This window comes from Manis javanica, chromosome 3 (genome assembly GCF_040802235.1).
Source record: "Manis javanica isolate MJ-LG chromosome 3, MJ_LKY, whole genome shotgun sequence".
NCBI classification, from domain to species: domain Eukaryota; kingdom Metazoa; phylum Chordata; class Mammalia; order Pholidota; family Manidae; genus Manis; species Manis javanica.
This window is the reverse complement of record NC_133158.1, coordinates 61,318,377-61,336,953: the sequence shown is the minus strand read 5'-3', so window position 1 is coordinate 61,336,953 and position 18,577 is coordinate 61,318,377. Positions and strand designations below refer to the sequence as shown.

Sequence of the window (18,577 nt, the reverse complement as noted above, 5' to 3'; positions counted from 1 at the left end):
CATCTCTGGCTAACCAGTCATCTTCCGGGGCCATACAGGGAAATGTAAAGTTGGTAAGTGAGAGAGAAGCCATATTGTTTGAAAAGGTTAGCTTTTTACTTCTTTGCAGATTTATGCCCTGTGGCTTCTATGCCCAGCACTTGTCTCGAGGTATCTTTACCACCTGGAGGAATTATGATACTCGGTAACTTCGATATGAGGCACGAATTCTATTTAAGGGTTGTAATTAGGAAGAAGAAAAGCTATAGAGGTAGCATGTGGAAGAAAACATGGGAGGATTGATTATTTCTTTGACATATCTTCTTGTAGAGTACCTTAAGTATGTATAGGTTTTAAACTACTAACTAATTTGTACACACATATTAACATAATAGGAATACGGTGACATAAACAAAGCAAATCTATAATTACCATCCATCTCCAGTGAAGCCAAGAAAACCATTTAGGCAACCCAGGCATTTGTGAAAATTTGTCTATGATATGATGGATATTGTCCAACTGTACTTGAACAGTCTGAGAGAAATCAGACAAATTAAAGCAGCCCATTTCTGGGTTCTGTTCACCTCCCATACATCCTTTTAACCGTAGATAGTCTATAGTCATAAGATTTTGGAGTGCTACACCTTTCACCCCTCCCAACTTCTGGTTGAGTTCCAACAGTACAGATCCGGTCAAATTCGTTGTCTCACTGTATGCACATGCCAGCCTAGACATCTCCCTCCTCATTCCAATGGCAAGTCCAGGAAACGGTGGGGTGGACGCAGTCACGACCGCAGCATCATCCGGATCCCTGTGGAGGCTTTTTGATGATCATCCCCCGGCACGAGTCCTTCAGAGAGTGCTGATGCCGGAAGCTCCTCCTCATATCGTATCTTAGTTCATTTTCTGGGTATCCAAGCTAGGCCTTGATCTTCTGCATAGAAACAAACAGACCCTTTGCCCACACTTTGACATGCCCTCTATACCACTGTGCAGAACTCATTGGAGGTCAGCACACAGGGACTGCTTTTTTTTTTTTTTTTTTTTTTTTATTAAGAGAAAGGAATATTATCAGAAAAGAGTACCTCCATAGCTGATCATCTGACACCCTTTAAGTGATCAACATTAAGGATATTTAAAGCATGCGTTGATCTTTGATTTACCAATAGTTTTATCCTATCAAGGAGTAATCCCCCTTTTCTTTCTTTCTTTCTTTCTTTTTTTTTTTTTTTTTAATCTTTAATCTACACTTACATGAAGAGTACTATGTTTACTATGCTCTCCCCTATATCAGGTCCCCCCTAACAACCACATTACGGTTACTGTCCATCAGCTTAGCAAAATGTTGTAGAATCCCTACTTGTCCTCTCTGTGTTGTGCAGCCCACCTTCCCCTTTCTCCCCCCCCATGCATGCTAATCTTAATATTCCCCTTCTTCTTCCCCCCCTGCCTTATCCCTCCCTGCCCACCCATCCTCCCCAGTACCTTTCCCTTTGGTACCTGTTAGTCCATTTTTGGGTTCTGTAATTCTGCTGCTGTTTTGTTCCTTCAGTTTTTCCTTTGTTCTTATACTCCTCAGATGAGTTAAATCATTTGGTATTTCTCTTTCTCCGCTTGGCTTATTTCACTGAGCATAATACTCTCCAGCTCCATCCATGTTGCTGCAAATGATTGGATTTTTCCACTTCTTATGGCTGAATAGTATTCCATTGTGTATATGTACCACATCTTCTTTATCCATTCATCTACCGATGGACATTTAGGTTGCTTCCAATTCTTGGCTATCGTAAATAGTGCTGCGATAAACATAGCGGTGCATCTGTCTTTCTCAAACTTGATTGCTGCGTTCTTAGGGTAAATTCCTAGGAGTGAAATTCCTGGGTCAAATGGTAGGTCTGTTTTGAGCATTTTGATGAACCTCCAAACTGCTTTCCACAATGGTTGAACTAATTTACATTCCCACCAGCAGTGTAGGAGGGTTCCCCTTTCTCCACAGCCTCGCCAACATTTGTTGTTGTTTGTCTTTTGGATGGCAGCTATCCTTACTGGTGTGAGGTGATACCTCATTGTAGTTTTAATTTGCATTTCTCTGATAATTAGCGATGTGGAGCATCTTTTCATGTGTCTGTTGACCATCTGTATTTCTTTTTTAGAGAACTGTCTGTTCAGTTCCTCTGCCCATTTTTTAATTGGGTTATTTGTTTTTTGTTTGTTGAGGCATGTGAGCTCTTTATATATTCTGGACATCAAGCCTTTATCGGATCTGTCATTTTCAAATATATTCTCCCATACTGTAAGGTTCCTTTTTGTTCTATTGATGGTGTGTTTTGCTGTACAGAAGCTTTTCAGCTTAATGTAGTCCCACTTGCTCATTTTTGCTGTTGTTTTCCTTGCCCGGGGAGATATGTTCAAGAAGAGGTCACTCATGTTTATGTCTAAGAGGTTTTTGCCTATGTTTTTTTCCAAGAGTTTAATGGTTTCCTGACTTAAATTCAGGTCTTTGAGCCATTTTGAGTTTACCTTTGTATATGGGGTTAGACAATGGTCCAGTTTCATTCTCCTACATGTAGCTGTCCAGTTTTGCCAACACCATCTGTTGAAGAGACTGTCATTTTGCCATTGTATGTCCTTGGCTCCTTTATCAAATATTAATTGACCATATTTGTTTGGGTTAATGTCTGGGGTATCTAATCTGTTCCACTGGTCTGTGGCTCTGTTCTTGTGCCAGTACCAAATTGTCTCGATTACTATGGCTTTGTAGTAGAGCTTGAAGTTGGGGAGTGAGATCCCCCCTACTTTATTCTTCTTTTTCAGGATTGCTTTGGCTATTCGGGGTCTTTGGTGTTTCCATATGAATTTTTGAATTATTTGTTCCAATTCATTGAAGAATGTTGCTGGTAATTTGAGAGGGATTGCATCAAATCTGTATATTGCTTTGGGCAGGATGGCCATTTTGACGATATTAATTCTTCCTAGCCATGAGCATGGAATGAGTTTCCATTTATTAGTGTCCCCTTTAATTTCTCTTAAGAGTGACTTGTAGTTTTCAGAGTATAAGTCTTCCACTTCTTTGGTTAGGTTTATTCCTAGGTATTTTATTCTTTTTGATGCAATGGTGAATGGAATTGTTTTCCTGATTTCTCTTTCTATTGATTCATTGTTAGTGTATAGGAAAGCTACAGATTTCTGTGCGTTAATTTTGTATCCTGCAACTTTGCTGTATTCTGATATCAGTTCTAGTAGTTTTGGAGTGGAGTCTTTAGGGTTTTTTATGTACAGTATCATATCATCTGCAAATAGTGACAGTTTAACTTCTTCTTTACCAATCTGGATTCCTTGTATTTCTTTGTTTTGTCTGATTGCTGTGGCTAGGACCTCCAGTACTATGTTAAATAACAGTGGGGAGAGTGGGCATCCCTGTCTGGTTCCCGATCTCAGAGGAAATGCTTTCAGCTTCTCGCTGTTCAGTATAATGCTGGCTGTGGGTTTATCATATATGGCCTTTATTATGTTGAGGTACTTGCCCTCTATTCCCATTTTGCTGAGAGTTTTTATCATGAATGGATGTTGAATTTTGTCAAATGCTTTTTCAGCATCTATGGAGATGATCATGTGGTTTTTGTCTTTCTTTTTGTTGATGTGGTGGATGATGTTGATGGATTTTCGAATGTTGTACCATCCTTGCATCCCTGGGATGAATCCCACTTGGTCATGGTGTATGATCCTTTTGATACACTGTTGAATTCTGTTTGCTAATATTTTATTGAGTATTTTTGCATCTACATTCATCAGGGATATTGGTCTATAATTTTCTTTTTTGGTGGGGTCTTTGCCTGGTTTTGGTATTAGGGTGATGCTGGCTTCATAGAATGAGTTTGGGAGTATTCCCTCTTCTTCTATTTTTTGGAACACTTTAAGGAGAATGGGTATTATGTCTTCTCTGTGTGTCTGATAAAATTCCGAGGTAAATCCGTCTGGCCCCAGGGTTTTGTTCTTGGGTAGTTTTTTGATTACTGTTTCAATTTCTCTGCTCGTAATTGGTTTGTTTAACTTTTGTGTTTCTTCCTTGGTCAGTCTTGGGAGGTTGTATTTTTCTAGGAAGTTGTCCATTTCTTCTAGGTTTTCCAGCTTGTTGGCAAATAGGTTTTCATAGTAGTCTTTAATAATTCTTTGTATTTCAGTGGAGTCTGTCGTGATTTTTCCATTCTCATTTCTGATTATGTTGATTTGTGTTGATTCTCTTTTTCTCTTAATAAGTTGGGCTAGAGGCTTATCTATTTTGTTTATTCTCTCAAAGAACCAGCTCTTGGTTTTGTTGATTTTTGTTATTGTTTTATTCTTCTCAATTTTGTTTATTTCTTCTCTGATCTTTATTATGTCCCTCCTTCTGTTGACTTTAGGCCTCAGTTGTTCTTCTTTTTCCAGTTTCGATAATTGTGATGTTAGACTATTCATTTGGGATTGTTCTTCCTTCTTCAAGTGTGCCTGGATTGCTATATACTTTCCTCTTAAGACTGCTTTCGCTGTGTTCCACAGAAGTTGGGGCTTAGTGTTGTTGTTGTCATTTGTTTCTATATATTCCTTGATCTCTATTTTGATTTGTTCATTGATCCATTGATTATTTAGTAGCATATTGTTAAGCCTCCATGTGTTTGTGAGCCTTTTTGTTTTCTTTGTAGAATTTATTTCTAGTTTTATACCTTTGTGGTCTGAAAAATTGGTTGGTTGAATTTCAATATTTTGGAATTTACTGATGCTCTTTTTGTGGCCTAGTATGTGGTCTATTCTGGAGAATGTTCCATGTGCACTTGAGAAGAATGTATATCCTGTTGCTTTTGGATGTAGAGTTCTATAGATGTCTGTTAGGTCCATCTGTTCTAGTGTGTTGTTCATTGCCTGTGTGTCCTTACTTATTTTCTGCCCGGTGGATCTATCCTTTGGGGTGAGTGGTGTGTTGAAGTCTCCTAGAATGAATGCATTGCAGTCTATTTCCCTCTTTAGTTCTGTTAGTATTTGCTTCACATATGCTGGTGCTCCTGTATTGGGTGCATATATATTTATAATGGTTATATCCTCTTGTTGGACTGAGACCTTTGTTATTATGTAGTGTCCTTCTTTATCTCTTGTTACTTTCTTTGTTTTGAAGTCTATTTTGTCTGATATTAGTAGTGCAACCCCTGCTTTCTTCTCACTGTTGTTTGCCTGAAATATGTTTTTCCATCCCTTGACTTTTAGTCTATGCTTGTCTTTGGGTTTAAGGTGAGTTTCTTGTAAGCAGCATATAGGTGGGTCTTGCTTTTTTATCCATTCTATTACTCTGTGTCTTTTGATTGGTGCATTAAGTCCATTTACATTTAGGGTGACTATTGAGAGATATGTACTTATTGCCATTGCAGGCTTTAGATTCGTGGTTACCAAAGGTTCAAGGTTAGCCTCTTTAGTTTTTTACTGCCTAACTTAGCTCGCTTATTGAGCTGTTATATACACTGTCTGGAGATTCTTTTCTTCTCTCCCTCCTTATTCCTCCTCCTCCATTCTTCATATGTTGTGTGTTTTGTTCTGTGCTCTTTTTAGGAGTGCTCCCATCTAGAGCAGTCCCTGTAGGATGCCCTGTAGAGGTGGTTTGTGGGAAGCAAAATCCCTCAGCTTTTGCTTGTGTGGAAATTGTTTAATCCCGCCATCATATTTAAATGATAGTCGTGCTGGATACAGTATCCTTGGTTCAAGGCCCTTCTGTTTCATTGCATTAAGTATATCATGCCATTCTCTTCTGGCCTGTAGGGTTTCTGTTGAGAAGTCTGATGTTAGTCTGATGGGTTTTCCTTTATAGGTGACCTTTTTCTCTCTAGCTGCCTTTAAAACTCTTTCCTTGACCTTGATCCTTGCCATTTTAATTACTATGTGTCTTGGTGTTGTTCTCCTTGGATCCTTTCTGTTGGGGGTTCTGTGTAATTCCATGGTCTGTTCGATTATTTCCTCCCCCAGTTTGGGGAAGTTTTCAGCAATTATTTCTTCAAAGAGACTTTCTATCCCTTTTCCTCTTTCTTCTTCTCCTGGTACCCCTATAATACGAATATTATTCCTTTTGGTTTAGTCACATAGTTCTCTTAGTGTTGTTTCATTCCTGAAGATCCTTTTATCTCTCTCTATGTCAGCTTCTATACGTTCCTGTTCTCTGGCTTCTATTCCTTCAATGGCCTCTTGCATCTTATCCATTCTGCTTATAAATCCTTCCAGGGATTGTTTCACTTCTGTGATCTCCTTCCTGACATCTGTGATCTCCCTCCGGACTTCATCCCATTGCTCTTGCATTTTTCTCTGCATCTCCTCCCATTGCTCTTGCATTTTTCTCTGCATCTCTGTCAGCATGTTCATGATTTTTATTTTGAATTCTTTTTCAGGAGGACTGGTTAGGTCTGTCTCCTTCTCAGGTGTTGTCTCTGTGATCTTTGTCTGCCTGTAGTTTTGCCTTTTCATGGTGATAGAGATAGTTTGCAGAGCTGGTATGAGTGACCGCTGGAAGAGCTTCCCTTCTTGTTGGTTTGTGGCCTTCCTCTCCTGGGAGAATAGCGACCTCTAGTGGCTTATGCTGGTCAGCTGTGCGCAGACAGTGCTTCTGCTTCCTGCCCGGTTGCTATGGAGTTTATCTCCGCTGTTGCTGTGGGCGTGACCTGGCTGGGGCTGCTCCTCCAAAGTGGTGGAGCCCCGTAGGAGGGGGAGCGGCCAGGAGTCTATTTTTCTCTGTAAGGGGTCTCTGTGCTCCCTGTTGCCCAGGGGGTTAGAATGCCCAGAGATCCCCAGATTCCCTGCCTCTGGTCTAAGTGTCCTGTCCTGCCCCTTTAAGACTTTCAAAAAGCACTCTCCAAACCAAAACAACAACAGCAACAATGAGAGAGGGAACAGAAAAAAAAAAAAAAAAGGAAAAAACACGCGATTTTTTTTTTTTTCTCAGGCGCCGGTCCCAGGCACCCGCTCACTGGTCCTGCTGCCCTGCCTCCCTAGCACCGGGGTCCCTTTCTTTGTCTTCAGGCGCCGGTCCCAGGCACCCTCTCACCGGTCCTGCTGCTCTGCCTCCCTAGCACCGGGGTCTCTGTCCCTTTAAGGCTTCCAAAAAAGCACTCGCCAAAAAGAGAAAAAAAAAAGGGAAAAACGCGCGATTTCCTCCGTCCTCAGGTGCCGGTCTCAGGCACCCGCCCACCGGTCCCGTAGGGAAAAATGCGCGATCTTTGTCCTCAGGCTCCAGTCCCAGGCACCACTCACCGGTCCCGCCGCCCTGCCTCCCTAGCAACAGGGTCCCTGTCCCTTTAAGGCTTCCAAAAAGCACTCGCCAAAAAAAAAAACAAACAAAAAAAACCGCTCCGGTTTCTTTCCACCTGCCGGGAGCCGGGGGGAAGTGCGCTCGGGTCCCGCTGGGCCGGGGCTTGTATCTTACCCCTTTTGCAAGGCGCTGGGTTCTTGCAGGTGTGGATGTGGTCTGGATGTTGTCCTGTGTCCTCTGGTCTCTGTTTTAGGAAGAGTTTTGTTTGTTATATTTTCATAGCTCTATGTGTTTTTGGGAGGAGATTTCCACTGCTCTACTCACCATCTTGGCTCTGCCTCTGTTCTGTTTGTTTAGATTTTATGGTCAGTTCTTATTCATTTTGCAAAACTGCTTGGTCAGTCTTATAGTCTTTTGCTCTTTCTATCTTCAACCTCTTCTCTTTGCTTAAGCATTTTCTGCATTTGCTAATCACGGGGTCCTTATGTGTCTGATTCTGCTGTGAGTTGTTTTTGCTGGCTGTTGCTGATGGTGCCATGCTAGTCTTTCATTCATGATTTGTGAACTCTGGCTCAAATTTCTTGAAAAGTACTTGTGTGGTTCTTTGTGCCTGGGTAGCACAAAGTGAGCGCCTCTAGAGGAGGAACGCACCTGCTTCTGTGGGTGTCTAGGAGCACTCCCAGCCTCAGGCCACTTTAAATCAAATTCTTGGCTTGAGGTTTGCATGAACACCCACATTATACATTACAACTCCAAGCCTACATGAGGTCAGGGTTACGTGAAAAATCAGGGGAGACTCCCACACACACCTGCTCAGGTTCCCAGCCAGCCTATTTCATTTGCAGTTTTCTGGAGGGCCATGGCCAGGGGACAGATTAATTTAGAATTCACCATTAACAGGTAAAACTGTCAGCTCTTCTCTGTCATGCTGCCAGAAGCAGAAATTTGTGTGTTGGAAGTGCCTTCAAAGTTTTATTTTGGTTTTAAAGAGGCAACATTGTCTGTGGTGTGGTGGTTCTTGGTAATCAATACCTGGAGAGACTTTTGGGAAGAGCAGTGAATACGACAGTTCCAGTTTCTACTCACCATCCTAGGGACTGTTCCAGTACAGGTCAAGTCACAGGAAGTCACCTGAGGTGGACGCCCTGAGTACAGCTCTGTCAATGGGTACAAGTCTGCTGATCACTTGTGTGTGCCCCAGCGTGACTGGGGCCTGGACTGTGTTCTTTCTGCATCGTGAGCCTGGCCCCTCTCAGTCTTTCTGCCCATCTGTTTGTTTACTTGATTAAAAACCCTCTGTCCACTCAGGCTTTCCAGCTCTCTGGGAGCTTGGGCCACAACACACCGATGGGCCATCCCTGTGGGTCTCTCCAGTCCCAGATATCATCTTGAACAAATGGTGTCTCCCATGCGCTGCTCCCTGTTCAGGTCTTTGACCAGCTTGCGGCCTCCTAATCTCAGTCCATTCAAGACCGACTTTTGTGATCCAACCCAGGGAGTCTTTTCTGGATCCTTCTCTTTTCTTCCTCCGACCCTTCTCTCTCCCTTGTTCTTGTTCACATGCTTTACTCCAGGGCCCTGTTATTATGTATACAACATCCTGGTTACATCACTATAACAACTCCAATCTAACCCACGTTTCTCCCACCAAAGGTCAGCTCTTGGGTCCACAGAGCCGCATGGGAGTGGCGCACAGCGGGGACAGCCTCAGCACCTCCCTGTCCAGCTCTTTCATTCTCTGCAGTTTTTTTCTCTTCTAGTCCTAGAGGACCAGAAGCAAACCTGGAGGTGAGAGCTGAGCACAGCTGGCACCATGCTGACCTTCTGCTCTGTGAAGAAGCAGACTCCACTGCCGGAAAGCCCGCCACCAGCGCAGATGAGGGAGATGGTACCCAGGCCTGCCGAGTCTGTGGGGACAAGGCCACTGGTTATCACTTCAATGTCATGACCTGTGAAGGATGCAAGGGCTTTTTCAGGTAGAGTCACCTGTCAGCTTTCCCCATCTGCCACTTCAGACATGTGGGGTCTCATCTAACTGGGGTTCCACCATTAGTCCCTGGGGACACTCACAGGGCCTTAGCTCCGCCTGTCTCCCAGGTTCCGCATGGGCCTGTGGCCCATCCTGATTCATCTCAGGAGGGCCATTTATATCTCAGAGGATTCCCTCATCTTCTATCTTCCTGCCCTACCTGGAAAAAGCCCCGTTCCTATAAGGTCCTCGTTTGTTTCTCCATGTGTTCTTGAATAAAATAGAAAATCAGTCCATAAGAGAGCAAAGAAATTTGAAAATCCAAAATGCAAGTGTCCAAATCAGTCTTGGGGAGTGGTGGTTAAGTAAAGAATGGCATAGAATACATATAGAATATGACAAAACAAGCTCACCTAGAAGCAGGCAGACACAAGGCCCAAAAAACTAAACACTGAAAAGGTGCCAGCTCAACAGCAGGACAGGCCCAGTAGAAGGGCTACTGTTGTTCTGATGAGAAAGAGAAAATGCTCAATGGGATCTTTCCAGAAAGAGAAGGGAGCAGAGAAAGGTGTGTGTGAGCGACAGCTCTCAGTCCGCCTGTGTGAAGGGCTGGATGAGGAAGCAGCTCCCACCCCCAGGGCCACACTTGGGACCCTCAGGCACCCTCGGCACAGCCAGCATGACGTCGCCCCCTGCAGAGCTCTTCCTGGTGGCTGAACATGCGGACAGAAATGAACCCCAGAGCCAGGGCCCTCCCTGCGGTCCCAAAGATGGGCTGCTGGTCAGCATGTCATGGGTGGGGGGCCCACAGGAGGACCCCAAGGAGGCACTGTAGCAGCAAAGTGTCCCCCACGAGTGAGGAAACCCAAGGTTCGAGGCTGATGTGGACCCAGCTCGAGGTCCCACAGGGTTAGGTGGGCCTAGAGCAGGTCCAAAGGTGCCTGCATTCCCGTGAGAAGTGAATGCCCATGTCGTGGGGATTGTGACAAGGCTAACATACAGCGGCCTTGGCAGGCTGCGTTCAGCTGCAAGAGACAGAGGCGCAGCAGGGTACTGCACCAGGGAACACAGTACCTCTCATAACTAGAAGTCTGCAGTCTTGGGGAGGGTGAGCTCAGCAGCTCAGCTGTGTCCATTTTTCTCTTGTGCCATCTGTATGATGCCCTGAGCTCAGCCTGCGCCCCTTGGGGCTGCACGGTGCTGGGGGCCACAGGCAGGAACCACCGTGCTCAGCCAGGGAACAGAAAGGCCCGTCGCTTCCTCTCTAAGAACAAGGAAACCTTTCCCAGAAGACCCCTCATCTCACATTGGCTAGAACCAGGCCTCAGCTGCCTCCTGAACTGGTCACTAGCAAGGAGCACAGAGATAGATCCCTGAGCTGGGCATACGGCAATGTGGCCACCCGTGGCGGACTTCTGAGCCAGATCTGGAGTCAGTGCGGACTGCCACGGGGTGCAGGCTCCTCTGCGCTCCCTCCTCCTCTAGGGCTTTGTCCCAGGACTCCTGGCAGAAGGCGGCCTATTGCAGTGGTTGGAACTTGCATTCTGGTGTCGGGCAGACCTGGATTCAAGTCTCAGCTTCTCATTTACCTGGAGGACAGGTAGTGACCTATGTTCTCAAAGACTTGGTTTCCTCATCTGTGCCAGGCAGATGGTGCAGTGACTTTCATAGGATTGTGAGAACTGAATTTGCAAAGCTCTGCGCCTGAGCCATCTCATACCATTGATGACTGTGAGCTCCGTCCCCCTCTTCCCATTTTGGGTAGGACCAGACCAGCAGGGAAGGTAAACGGGGAAGGGCCATGCGGGTGAAGAACACTCCCCTTGGGCGGATCACTGGCCTGAGACCTCAAGCTTCTGAGCCCAGACCTGCTTGGAGCTCAGCTTCCATTCAGCCCCCAGGCCCAGCCTGTGGCCCCACCTGTCCATCCCTATGCTCCCCCACTTTCCCTCATTTTCCACACTGCTGGGCCAGAGCCAGAGGCCCAGCCATGGAAGAATTTGTCTCCTGTTCAGCTGTGAGAAGTCGCGGGGGGAGGGATAAAGTCAGGGTCCTTATCCTGGGTCTTCTGTGGCAAGTTTGGGACACCTGGGCTGTGGGGAGAGGGTGGCTGGGCTGGGGTCCCTAAAAGGCCTGTACCCCATTGTCCCCCTTGGAGGCACAGCTGGGCAAGGCCATGTGGGTGCAGGGCCTGCACACTCCACTCTCACCGGGCGCTGAGCCTCTGCTCTGCCAGGCCAATCAGGAGAATCCACTTCTCCAATGGAGAGGCCATTGTCCGGTGAAGTAGAAAGCTTCCCACCAGTGTACCCAGTCCTCTGGCTGCCCCCAGGCCCAGGCTAGAATGGAGGCTGGGGAAGAAAGGGCTTCTTATGTTTCTTATAACCCTGGGGACAGGTTTCCTCTGGCTCCCTCTTCCCAGGAGGAGAAATCCAGGAAAAAGCCTCCTCCGCAGAAGCATATCCCCCAGGTCCTCCCCAGGGGTGCCCAGTAACACGGAGGGGGTGAGGGGAAGGGGACAGGAGTGTGGGGCCAGGGTGGGGGGCAGGAACTGGGGTCTGGAGCTGAAGAAAGTGGCTCGGGACACTGGCACCCCTTGAAACACAAGCACAAGTGTGAATGTGGCAGGAAAGGTTGCCCCTTGCCCCCTTCCACCTGGCTCCTGGGCATCTAGGGAAGTCTGGCGAACCCCCGCTGAACCTTTCCTATGAACCTGACCTGACACTGAGGCAAAGGCAGGGCCCACAGAGGGTGTGACTAGTGTCCCTGGGGTTGGGAGACATAGGGGGCCACAGTGTGCCCCCAGGCAGCCTACCTTTGGTCTCGGTTCTCTCACAGGAGGGCCATGAAACGCAATGCCCGGCTGAGGTGCCCCTTCCGGAAGGGCACCTGCGAGATCACCCGGAAGACGCGGCGGCAGTGCCAGGCCTGCCGCCTGCGCAAGTGCCTGGAAAGCGGCATGAGGAAGGAGAGTGAGTGGCGGGGCTGCTGGCGGCGGGGCCTGTGGGCTGGTGCATGCATGCCTGCCAGGAGGATGGTGTGGGGTGTGTATGAGCACCTTTGCACAGGTCACATGTTGGCTCATGGCCTGTGTGCAACAGGCAGGCTCGTGGAGAGGAGCTTACAGCCCCTCTTCCTGCACCCCATGGCCCATCCTGAGGGACCTGACAGATGTGGAGCATCTTTGCTCGGCTCTGGGAAGTGTGGTGAGCCCTGGCCAGGATCATGCCCTCTCTCCCCTCGGGTGCCCTTGCATGATTCTTTTTGTCCCCTTCATAATTGTCCTTATGGTGTTTTAGCTGAATGGAGGAAGTGAATTTGGGAAATGGAAGTGAGACACATGGTGTGATATAACCCCCAACCTTCCAGAATCTTACCATCCACCAGCTGCCTCAGACCTGACATCCTGCAGAGGAGCTGTTTGCAGACCGGTGACACAGGCCGCTCTCGCTCTACCTGTGGAGCTTTGGTATCACCATGCTCCCAGGTCACTTTGAGGTTAAAGCTGATGGGGGAAAAGGCTGGAAGTTTCCAGTGCATATCTGTCTCCATCAGTCATCGAAGAATGGGCAGCCTCTTTCAGGGGATAAGTTCTCTGGGCATGTAGGCAGAGAGAGCCTTCCCTGCAGACCAGCTGAGAGCGAGTTCCTGGTCCATTGCCCCTGCTTTCTCCCACCAAGGACCCCCAGAGCTCTGCTCTGCACAGGCACATGGGCCCTAGAAATCCCTGGGAGGCCCTAAGGCTCCAGACTACATAGGAAGTGGCTGGAGTTGATATTTCTTACTGAGCAGCAGCCCCAGCTCTCCAGGGTCTTGGAGACCCAGAGACCTTGGGTGTCTCAGGAGTCTTGTCGGTATCTAATCCACCAGAGAAGAACACTACCAGGTGCCAGTTTGGGGACATTGTTGCTGGCCAGGAGCTGTTAGGCACTCCCTGTGCAATGCCTCATTGAAACAGCAGAGTTACAGGTGGCAGGTGAGCTCTGTCACTGCAGAATATGAAGAAGGAAACTGAGGGCTAGGGAGGCTAAGGGGCTTGCTCAGGGTCACTGCTAGTAAGCTGCAAAGCTGTCACTCAAACGCAGCACCTTTTGATTCTGAAGCCAGAGAGCTCTTGCAGCGGCTCCAGAAGCTTCAGAAAGTTGTTGCGAACCCCACTGCCTCAGGCAGCACACACCCTCCATCCTCCCCTGGGTGACCTGGGAGCTGGGGGTTTCTCGCCACCAGCCCCCACACTATGGCTGCTTGAGAGGTGAGGGGCCTGAGCCACTCCCGCTGTCCCCGCAGTGATCATGTCCGACGCGGCCGTGGAACAGAGGCGCGCCCTGATCAGGAGGAGGAGGGGAGAACGGATCGGGACTCGGCCCCCGGGAGCCAGGGGTCTGACTGAGGAGCAGCAGGCGATGATCAAGGAGCTGATGGCTGCGCAGATGAAAACCTTTGACACCACCTTCGCCCATTTCAAGGATTTCCGGGTATGAGGCTTTAGGGTCGGTTGGGCAGCCACCCCAGCGCCGAAACCTGGCTTCTCATTCCCTTGGTTCTCAGAGCGTGGGCCCTGGCCTGGCTGCTGCAGCGTCGCCTGGGAACTTGTTAGAAATGCAAATGCTCAGGTCCCCCCAGACCCCCTGAATGAAATACTCTGAGGGTGGGGCCCCACGGTCTGGGTGTTGAGGAGACCCCCAGGGGGCTCTGAGCCGCACTCCAGCTTGAGGGTCTCTTCTCTCTCCTTCCACAACATGTAGGAACTGGTCCTGAGCCAGAAATGGAGTTTTGGAAGCTGAGTTGCCTCAACATTGCTGGCACTTAGAGCTTTATAAGGGCAGGGTCAGAATCTGTTGGGGTCTGATGTTTGTGAACTGGTTTATCTGATCCCAGAGACGTTAGTGATCTCAGCGGCCTTAGCCACGTCCAATCCAGTGCCCTTCTCTGCGGCGCTCACAGGGATCTCAGCGGCCTGCTCAGCTCAGAGAGTTGGTTACCAGCAGCCTCAGAAGTCTGTGCTTCCCACCTGTAGCTCCCAGACCCTTCGTTCTGAGTTTCCTGAGGGCAAGGTCGGGGATGCCTGGGACACGCACACTGCAGCAGGGAGCAAACCTGTGTCTGAGCAGGCAGGGACATGAGCGGCCATTAACTCACAGATCCAGCAAGTGCACCATCTGATAGGAGAAGAGAGAAGAAACACACATGCTGCATGCGTGTGTGTGGTGTGTGTGCCTGCGACGGTGTCCTCTCCGGCTGTGGCTGGACATGTGCTCTGGGGCATGTATGGGGACCTGTTTGGGAGGACACTAGCTCCTCTCCTCTCTCCACCTCCCGGTTCCTGGCCCAGCTGCCCGAGGTGCTTAGCAGTGGCTGCAGGATTCCAGAGTCTCTGCAGACTCCATCCGGGGAAGAAGCTGCCAAGTGGACCCGCATCCGGGAAGGTTTGTGTTCGGTGAAGCTCTCTCTGCAGCTGCGGGGAGACGACGGCAGTGTCTGGAACTACACACCCCCAGCTGACAGCGGCGGGAAAGAGATCTTTTCCTTGCTGCCCCACATGGCTGACATGTCAACCTACATGTTCAAAGGCATCATCAACTTTGCCAAAGTCATCTCCCACTTCAGGTAGGACACAAGCACTGGGTGCATAGGCGTGGAAAGGAGCTGACAATGGCCAGGGCCTGGGGTAGATCCCTATGAATTCGAGGGATGCTGGTGCCAAAAGGTCCTCCTTTATCTCTGCCCCCAGGGCACCTGGTGTTACTGGGGAGTGGCGCGCTTGCTATATGGCTCATGAGCTTTGTGAGCCGTTCACCTGTCTCAGCCTCCTCCTCCGCTACCAGGGAGCTAATGCCTACCTTGCAGGGCTATCTGGAGAGCAACTGGCACACACATGGTAGACATTCAGAGTAATTTCCTCCCCTATTTCTGCCCCAAAGGGCAGGAATCTCAAGTTGGCATTTCCAGAGCAAAGAGGGAGTTGGAAGGCAAGGGAAGGCAGTCCAGAGGGAGGAGTGGAGACAGGAACAGACCTGGGCGTCCAGCAACCTGCTGCCAGGAGGTCGAGAGGCCTGAGGAGGGTGGGTGGTCGCAGGCCCCATAGGGCCGGGACTCCCAGAGCCAGGCTCAGCCACAACAGTCAGGGGCACTGGGGGTGGGGAGAAACCCCAGCCCTCCTGGTGTGGCGGCCGTGGCCCCCTAACACACAGTCTGTCAGGAGAAGGCGCTCGGCAAACCTTCCCTGGGGTTGGCCCCCTGGGGCCGGGTCAGGAGCTGAATCACACACCCGAGTGGCCCCTGCTTTCACTAGCAGGAGGGCAGGGTACGTTCCAGGGGCCCATGGGTTCCCCTTCGAGTGACACCTAGGGCTTCTCTAAGTGGGGAGGGGGGCCAGATCATGGGAAAGGCAGCTGGGAGGGAGGCCTGCATATACATGTGGACGTTGGCAGATCCCTACTGATAGTCAGTGACCCACTGGAGTGGGCGGGTACTCTTTGTTTCTCATGGCCACAGTTTTGAGCACAACCACCTCAGGAGGCAAGTATTGTTATCAGCGTCATTCCCAAGATGCAACATTGAGGTTCACTGAGGTTGATGACCTTGCAAAGGGTCATAGTTAACCAGTGAGGCCAGATCTGGAAGCACAGAGTACAGAGTTCATTCAGAGCACCTACCTGCCAGATCCTAAGCCAGGCACTGGGAGAGGAATAAAGCCAACTTGCAGCTCAGCATTAAGGATCTAAAAGAAGGGTGGGGTGTGGAAAACAAGGGACCGAATTCCCAAGATCACAGCTAGGCAGAGGCCCTTTCGAGGGCCACCAGAACGCCCTCCCTCCTGGGCTTCTAGCGGGAATGCCTCCTTGGCAGGGACCTGGGGACCTCTCAGGCAGTGAGGGCTATCAATCTAACCGTGAACAGCAGAGGCAGCCACTGTGGCTAGGTCTGTGCTGGGTGCTGGGAGTGGGGCTCAAGGTACCCAGGCTGCCTGGAGAGAGAGAGTGGAAATATTAAATCCAAAATAGACAGTGGGAAGGGGATATCCCCACTGCATGGAACTCACACCGGAGAAGTGGCACCTGAGGAAGAGCTCCGCACTCTGGAAACACTTCTAGAAGGTGCAAAGACTGCTTGGCCTGAGGACTAGTAGGATTTACTTGTGAAGCTAAAGCGGCAATCGTTCCAAGTGGAGAAACTGAGGCAGAATGTGTGAGGCCAGGGCCATGGGCTGAGGCACCAGCTGTGGGTCAGTGGCTGTGTGGGGAGCCAGAGGAGACAGGGCCAGCCTGCAGGGGAGCCCCTGATGGTAGCAGGAGCCCTGAGGGAGCTGGCAGGGAGGAGAAATCTGCTCGGTGGTTTGAGAGAGGGCATATTAGGGGCAATGCGAGAGCAAGCAGAATAATCCTCAGGGCCTGGAGCCCATCCTGATACCTGGATAATGGGCTGGGTGCTGGCCTGCAGCGGCTTCTGGAGAAGCTGGCATTCCCTCCCCATCCTTGTTGCCAGGGACTTGCCCATTGAGGACCAGATCTCCCTGCTGAAGGGGGCCAGCTTTGAGCTGTGTCAACTGAGATTCAACACGGTGTTCAATGCGGAGACTGGGACCTGGGAATGTGGTCGGCTGTCCTACTGCCTGGAAGACCCTGCAGGTGCCCTGGCAGAGGGAGGGCAGCATGCCATGGGGGAGGAGAGGAGCCACACCAGGACGAGCCTCAGGGATGGCGGGGCTGAAGGCCAGGTGACGGGAGCAGAGGCCTTGGTGAGGGGAGATGAGTCCTGGGTCAAGTTCTGACAAGTTAGTTTCCCTCTGCATCCTACACCCAACCACAGGGGGCTTCCAGCAGCTTCTACTAGAGCCCGTGCTGAAATTTCACTACATGCTGAAGAAGCTGCAGCTGCACAAGGAGGAGTACGTGCTGATGCAGGCCATCTCCCTGTTCTCCCCAGGTGAGGCTGCCTGCCCCCCACGCCCTGCTCACCCCCCTCAGTATTAGCAGCTGGAGGCAGCAGCCTCTCCCCTCCCCAGGGAAGGTCCCACTGATGGCCCTGCCTCCACTCACTGCACAGCCAGCAAGGGGGTGGAGGGGCCTCAGCTGGTCTCTCCTTGGGTTGGTGGTGGTCAGGGCAGGAGTGCTGCAGAGCCCTCCTGGTGCCCCCCTCATGGCCCTGACTGGGTGTCTCTGGCACTGGAAGGTGGTTGGCTGGCCATTCACTCTCTCTGGGCTGGACTGAGCTTGTCTTTGCCCCCATAACCCTGCTGGCCCCACACTGCCCTCCCCTCCCCGCCAGACCGCCCAGGTGTGGTGCAGCGCAGCGCGGTGGACCAGCTGCAGGAGCGATTCGCCGTGGCCCTGAAGGCCTACATTGAATGCAACCGGCCCCAGCCTGCCCACCGGTAAGCAGCAAGCAGGGAGGGTGTGAGGGCCTGTTCTGGGCCTCTCTGGGAGAGCAGACTGGAGCTGCTCCTGGCTGGGGGGCAGTCTCTGGCTGCCAGGACTTGGGGCCCTGCTCTGAGGCCTCCTGCCAAGTCAGCCTGAGCCCAGCTTTGGTGATACCTGAGGGGCCCAGAGGCCGTGGCCAGCTGACTACACACTGCTCCTTGAGGCTCAGGGCCTTCCACACTCCTGTCATCAGGGTGTAGGGGCTTCTAGCAATGGTCAGCAGCAAACAGTGTGATAATAAAGATAATAATAATGATGATAGCAATAAGGAAATCGGTAATAGCTACTCTTACTGAGAAGGGCCAGCCCTGGCGCTAGGCAGTTAAGGGGTATCTTTAATCTTGAAAACAGCCCCATGAGCCCTCCTGCAAGATGCTGGAGGCTCAGGACCACTGCCCAGGCTCCACAGCCACACGGGGGGATCTGGTGGTACACCCGGGCGGGCCAGGCCCAGAGCCCACACTTGTGAGCACTGCCTGATCACCTCCCAGGACAAACACAAGCAAATGGGAGAGAAAACTCCTTAGTTGGTCCTGGTCATGACTGAAGGGAGGGAGGCTGCTCGTAGCTTGGCCAGACAGGGGCTTCCACCCCTTCCCTGGGCCTCCCCCACCGCTGTGACCTGGTGCTCACAGGCCCAGCCAGGAGGGATGAAGGCGAGTAATGGGCATGCTAGAGAGTACTTAAAACCTCAAGTCTTCACTCAGCCACAGCTCCAGCTTTCTATTGAGCTTGACATCCTGGGGTGCTGGGGGTGGCTGTGTCTTAAAATTGTTCAGAGCCAGGAGGCATTATGGGGAAACTGAGGCACCAGGTGTGTCTCAGACACTATATCCCATGTAGTTCCAGGAGGGGATTGCAGCCCGCAGGCCTTGCCTCCACAACGACTCAGTCTGACCCCCAGGGTGCGGATTTCCCCCGAGTGCGTGGGGACACTTGGCCGCTGCAATG

At 50.2% G+C, this 18,577-nt stretch overlaps 1 protein-coding gene across 3 annotated transcripts in view; it reads left to right on the top strand.

Annotated features, from left to right (window-relative positions):
• The window catches only part of NR1I2 (nuclear receptor subfamily 1 group I member 2), a 41,528-nt gene that overhangs the window by 21,552 nt on the left and 1,399 nt on the right, over positions 1-18,577 (top strand). The window contains exons 2-9 of one of the 3 annotated variants that reach the window (XM_037013197.2): positions 8,998-9,213; positions 10,857-10,990; positions 12,045-12,178; positions 13,494-13,681; positions 14,539-14,813; positions 16,692-16,834; positions 17,016-17,132; positions 17,475-17,580. In XM_037013197.2, coding sequence (XP_036869092.1) covers positions 10,932-10,990; positions 12,045-12,178; positions 13,494-13,681; positions 14,539-14,813; positions 16,692-16,834; positions 17,016-17,132; positions 17,475-17,580 — 1,022 coding nt within the window. In that variant the 5' untranslated portion in view covers positions 8,998-9,213; positions 10,857-10,931. Of the gene's footprint in view, positions 1-8,981; positions 9,214-10,856; positions 10,991-12,044; positions 12,179-13,493; positions 13,682-14,538; positions 14,814-16,691; positions 16,835-17,015; positions 17,133-17,474; positions 17,581-18,577 lie in introns of all 3 variants that reach the window. The other 2 variants (XM_037013198.2, XM_037013199.2) reach the window with 2 other exon arrangements.